At 41.1% G+C, this 5,733-nt stretch overlaps 1 protein-coding gene across 1 annotated transcript; it reads left to right on the top strand.

Moving 5' to 3' along the window:
* Positions 1-349: 349 nt before the first annotated feature.
* LOC104513833 (oxysterol-binding protein-related protein 8-like) lies at positions 350-2,287 on the top strand (the record flags this gene model as incomplete). The annotated part of the gene is made up of 4 exons (XM_010157310.1): positions 350-437; positions 836-938; positions 1,514-1,619; positions 1,868-2,287. Coding segments are annotated over 4 exons (433 nt in total), but the record flags the coding sequence as incomplete, so codon positions are not given.
* Between the last annotated feature and the right edge of the window lie 3,446 nt (positions 2,288-5,733).

The raw sequence follows: 5,733 nt of genomic DNA, 5'->3' as shown, positions 1-5,733 counted from the left end.
TGAACTCTATGTCCCAGCACTGTCTGTAGTGAGACAGCGAGAGCTGGGAACGCAGCTGCTGTGTCAGAAGCAGAGAAAGACCTTGAATTCAGTGCAGGCATTCCCCAGCGCCAGCTAAGAACTGATCAGTGCTGCTCTCTGCATCCAGGAGCACAGCTTCTAGCAGCCACGGTATATAGAGTTAACTCTTTGCTGGTGAACCCAGCACAGGTGGGATCACTTATTCCATGTCTGACTTCTGCACAGGGAGGGAGCACTTTAACCTGTTCATACTGAAGAGTTTCTGAGCAGGAAAATATTTCCAGTTTAAATCGTTGTGGTATTAATCAGTTACATTCACTTTGTCTAGTACCAGACCATGGGACCCTTTGAATGATATGATCCAGTTTGAAAAAGATGGCACCATCCAAACAAAAGTTCGACACCGGACACCAATGGTATGTTCCAGTTCTGTTAGCAGGTGCAGCAATATCCAGGGGCTTGTATGTACTGCGTAAGGTGTATAAAGGTCACCAAAGCATCAGAAGCGATGGAAAATACTGTTGTTATCCTACAAAAATGTAGTTTACCCTGTCCATAGTCTTTTGCTTCTCTGGTGCTTCCTAAGAGGTAGAGATGACTTGATTGGTTAGGAATATAAAATACACAAACTTGAACTCAACAGTTTAATGTGTATTTTCCCTTAAATGGGAAAATGCACAAACTTTAGACTGCTTGTACATCAAAAATTTTAACTTGGGCTTCTATTAGATATCGTGCTTTTAACTATTAGAATGTGCTGCTTTGCTACGGTTCTGGTTCTCTGGAAATAATTCATAAGTTTTATCAATTGTAGGTTAGCGTTCCAAAAATCAAACGAAAGCCAGCCAGTCAGAAGAAAGGAGAGTGTGGTTTCTCATCCCCGGAGCCTGATAACCAGGATTCCTCTGGGAGTGAAGGTAGGAAAAGATACATTTACATACAGAAATAAGAAGTGTGTTTGATGGTGAAACAGGGTTCTGTAGTCACACACAGTCTTATCTCGATGCCTGTATTGTGAAATAATGCATGCTTTAGGTCACGGTTTTATCCAACATGAAGCACACTCTGGAAAAACAAAAGGAGGAGAATGGCTCCTGGTTTTAATGGCACACATCAGTATGTAGCGTAGGTAGGTTTAAGTGCTGCACAAATTTAGTATTTGGGGAAAAAATGTTTGTAAACTCTTTTCCTTCTTGAAACCAGACGAATTGTTTTGATTGGTAGATCAGCATGTTACTGGCAGGCAGGTGGTTGTTGGTGATGCTTGCAGAAATTCAACGTACAGTGAGTGGTTCAAGATATTTTAAATGCCTAACTTGCTGCCCTTCTGTGCTGCAGGTGACTGACATACAGCTTCAGTTTTCAGCAGAGACTGAGTTAGAAAATGTTCTCCTTGGTTTTGCAGCTGGATTGGTTTGCTGTTAGGACTTAGTTCTGTTTTTGACTTGGCAGTCACTCCTGTGAATCAGATCTGGCTTTTGTGTCTTTCTAGCGCAACTCCTGAAGCATAATACAAGAATAAGGAAAAAAGGGGCCGACCTTGGTGAACTGCAGAGTGCCATTGAATCTATAAAGGAAACGCAAGAAGACATTAAGAGGTAGTACTAAATAACATGCTTTAAATTAGTTTACCAATTTCCTACCATTTTTTTCCTTGGAGGCTGGTATGTATCTTTCTGCTTTAGAGCTTTGATGTCTTTAAACTACCCTTTTTCCCAAATGTTGATTGCCCAATGCTGTTTCATAATCTTCCTCAAAAACTGCCTTCTGTAGGAAGGCCTGACATATTAGGAAATGCCAAATTGTCTACATTGAAATTTACAGGATGTTATTTTCTATCTTACAGAGACATTATGGCCCTGCGAAACAGAGTCACTTCTAATCCACCACCTGTGGACTACCACTTCTTGCAGTTTAAGCACTATGTCTTCATTTTACTCATGGTTCTGCTGCAGCTTATCATTAATTTCTTGTTCAAATAGGAAGTGCGAATAAGGGCCTTTCTGAGCTGGAATGATCGAACTCTTACTGGGGACCGTATTATAGGCTGGACTGTAAACGATGCAATATTATCTAAAAGAGCCCTGTAGCAACAACTTACAGAACTTTGCCTCAGCATCCGTGGTTCAGAATCATACTCCCCTCTACCCAGTTGAAGTAAGAATTGTGTAAGTGCCAGTACACTCTTGCTCCTGGTGTGTGCCTCTGTCTCGCAGACATCAGCCTTGTGTTTTATATTACGTCATATGCTGTATGATGAATCTTCACCGCAGAATAGACGGACTTAAAAATTCAGAGGTCAGACCTTGTAGGTAGGACGCGATTCCTGTTACGATAGAATGACAAACAAGCATACTTCGTTACGTTTAAACTTAGCATTTTTGTAACAAAGGAACTTTTGAAGTAGCCAACAGTTTTTGTAAACGGCGTTGGGTGTTTGGAAGTAAGCTTTTGTTTAAGGTCAAACAAGTACATTATTATACAAAGACCGTGCGTGTTAGGAGCTGGCAAGTGAAAGGCTGAAGTCTTTGGGAATTCTGCAATATAATGTCCTTGATTTGTTTTGGAAGTATGACGGTTTTTATCCTGAATTACTATAGTGGCTTGTAAGCCAGCTGTTTTATTTTTATAGTTTTAAATCTTTGGATTCTTCATAAATAACATTCCTGCATCTACTGTACAGAGCACATTTTTAACAGTACAGCACCCAGGAAGGTACTGTCTTGGTCCACTCTCTGTTGTGAATTGCAAATATCAATGATTTATGGCATGTTTGTAAGTCTGGATAAACCTACAGCTCTGAATTCACATTTGTGTATGGCCGCGTAAGCAGACAGACTGCTGATGCCAGGCCTCTCAATTTTGAAACAGAATGGGAAGATGCAAAGGTGTGCTTAGTTTGTAGCTTGAGTTGAAGCTCCCAGAGGGCAGGCGATGTAGGACAGAATTCCAGCACCGTCATGAGTTCACATGCACGTGAAAACGTGTGTGTTTACAAAGGGAAAGTCTTCAGAAATCGTGGGATGGCTAACACCACACCTACCAAAAGAAAGGAGCGTGAAACACGAAGTCTTTGTTAAACTCCTCCTTACTGCAGTGTATACTACCTAACAGAACACACGGATGCACCTCTTCCTTATGCTGTAGCCATACAAATTAATGTGAAGCTTAAGTTTCAACTTAAAACCAGGGTTTCTAACATTTTTATTTGAAGAAATATATGCATGTATAGAACTTGTAAAATTCTAGCAAAACAGTTCTAGTGCCAGCGTTCACCTGGTGAATTCTTTACGCCAGCCAAGTGTACCAAGTCAGAAAGGGGCTGCGGAACTCCAAAGGTACAGTGAGCCAAGTGGGGCAACAGGAGGATGAGCGGCACCTTGCAAAGGGCAGCCAAGTTCGTTCTCAGAGGATCCTCTCGGAAATGAAGTCCATCCTGGGCGGTTCAAAGGCCGCTTTCGGCTTTTTGGCCATGGTGTGGTTCTCCCTCTGCCTTGAGCAGCCTCCCTCGCTCTCCAGGTGGTCTGCCTTTCTGCTCTGTGTCAGTCTAGCTCCTGTATTCCTGCAGCTGCCATCTTTGCACGCTGCCCTTCTTTTACCTTTCCCCTTCTTCGGGCCTCTGCTACAGGAAGCAGCTCACTGAATGTGAAGTTCGCTGCTTAGGCAGTCAACTTCAGCTTGTTCCTTACCGCTTCCTTTGCACAGTTAGGTCTGGAATCATTTTCTGCAATGCGGTACCTTAACCAGAGTGATCTTGTACATGTGGGCAAGGCCAAACTTGATTGGATGAGGTTATGTCTACAGCTGATGAGGTAAAATTTGTGAATGTAGAAAGTTCTTCACTGTTTAAAAAAAAAAAAAATTAAAAACAAATCCCTAAGCTAAGTCTCAAACAAGAACTGAAGTTGTTAGCCCTGTATAAAGTGGCATAAAGAAAGCAGAATATAATAGTGTTAATTTAATGTTCTCAGCCTGGAATTTGGCTGTTTATTATCGCATTCAGATGTCAAAGCTTCACCCGTCTTAAGATCCATTACAAGCCTTTAAGCATACTCTGTACCTGGGAGTAATACAAGAGGAAATGAGTGAGAATGTGGGCAATAACTTCCATCCCCTAAAATAATACTCTGCTAAATCTGTGGTGCTGAAACTCTTGAGTGATAGTTACAAGCTTTTATTTCCCCTGTAATAGGAATGTCCTTCTGCCCTTTCATGTTGACTTTTTTGTTTTTAATCACTTCTATTCCAGATGAGTCAGTAACACAGTCTGCGTGTATTTTTACACGGAGTGCGTGGTGTGGATTTGACCCAGCCAGCTGGCTGGCAGTGCGATGTTGGACAATGTCGGACTAAACAAATATTCCGTGTCGGAGTATCTAAACAGATATTCCACATCTGATACTCCGTGTCATGCTCAGCTCAAGAGAAGTGAAAGACTTGAACAGAGCAAGAAAAAAGCCTGTGCTTATTTTCCTTTTCAGCTTGTGTTTTTAGAGTTGAATTCTGTTGTAAAAGTGATTTTAGTGATGGTCCAGGAAGGTAAAGGATATATGATGAAACTTGCTGTAAAGTAAAAGTGCAGACTTCTGCTTGACTCTATGATTAGACAACTTAAATTCTGCAAAGTACATGGAAAACCCACTAATTCCTGTTTTGCTGGGTTTTGTATGATGCTCCACCATACGAATAGAACAAAGCATTGCCTTGCCTGAGTTTTACAGTACAGCTGGTCACAGGCACATATGGAGTTTTTCGTTCAGTGTATCACCCCTGTCCTGTTTAACCACGACACGTAGCTCATCTTGAGTATTATGTACTTGAGACTGAGCTCTGCACAGTTATAAAAACACATCGTAGCCTGCAGATGTGAGGGCTGTGGCCTCCTACTCGTTTTTAAGTTTTAAAACAGCACTTGTTTTCACATTTTATTTACAAATCTTGTTTTGTCTGCGTGTGTGTGGGTTTTGGGTTTTTTTTCCTTGTACAGGAAGAATTTCAGATTTTGTTACTATGTGGTTTTGTTGTTGGTTTGGTGGATTTTTTTGTTTTGGGTTTGTTTTTCTTCAAATGCACTCTAAGCCTTTAATTTGCCCTTTAGGTACAGATTACCTAAGGTAAGAACAAGTAAATATGCCATGTGAAACATAGCAAGCGTCAGTTTCAGCACGTTTCTTGCATTTCACGTTATCCCTTTTGAATAGCTGATGTTACTTAGCGAGGGTGTAGCCTAGGGGTTTCCTCACACCCCAGTTAAATCTCATAAATCATTTGCAAGGTGGTCCCAGAAGATGTAGTGATGGTGGTTTCTTCCCTTTTTTTGTTTGTTGTTCGCTGCCCTCCTGTGCCTTGGGGATTTCTTTTTTTTTTCCTTTTGCTAGACTGTTGTTTATGAAACAGACTTTGGATTCAATGTTTGGTATAGTTTCGTAAAGGCTACTACTTCTCCATTGTTTGTGTAAATAAACTAACGAGGATTCTGTACATCTGTAAGTTTTACTTACTGTTATTTCAAGGGTATCCTCAAATCCCAGAAAACTTAGCAGATGCTCAAGTATTGTAAACAGTGCCTTCTCGATGGGTTTCTTGCTGTTCTGAGACATGTAAAGACGTGTCAGGTTTGTGCCATACGTAACATCTGACCTTTTGTGAGGGCTTTGTGCTTGAAAACTAACTTTCCTGCTTAGTCAGCCTCTGGGGAAAAAATAATAAACC

This window comes from Eurypyga helias, unplaced genomic scaffold (assembly GCF_000690775.1).
Source record: "Eurypyga helias isolate BGI_N326 unplaced genomic scaffold, ASM69077v1 scaffold46048, whole genome shotgun sequence".
In the NCBI taxonomy this organism is placed as follows: domain Eukaryota; kingdom Metazoa; phylum Chordata; class Aves; order Eurypygiformes; family Eurypygidae; genus Eurypyga; species Eurypyga helias.
Note: the sequence above shows the minus strand (reverse complement) of the source record. Positions and strands in the feature narration are given on the sequence as shown.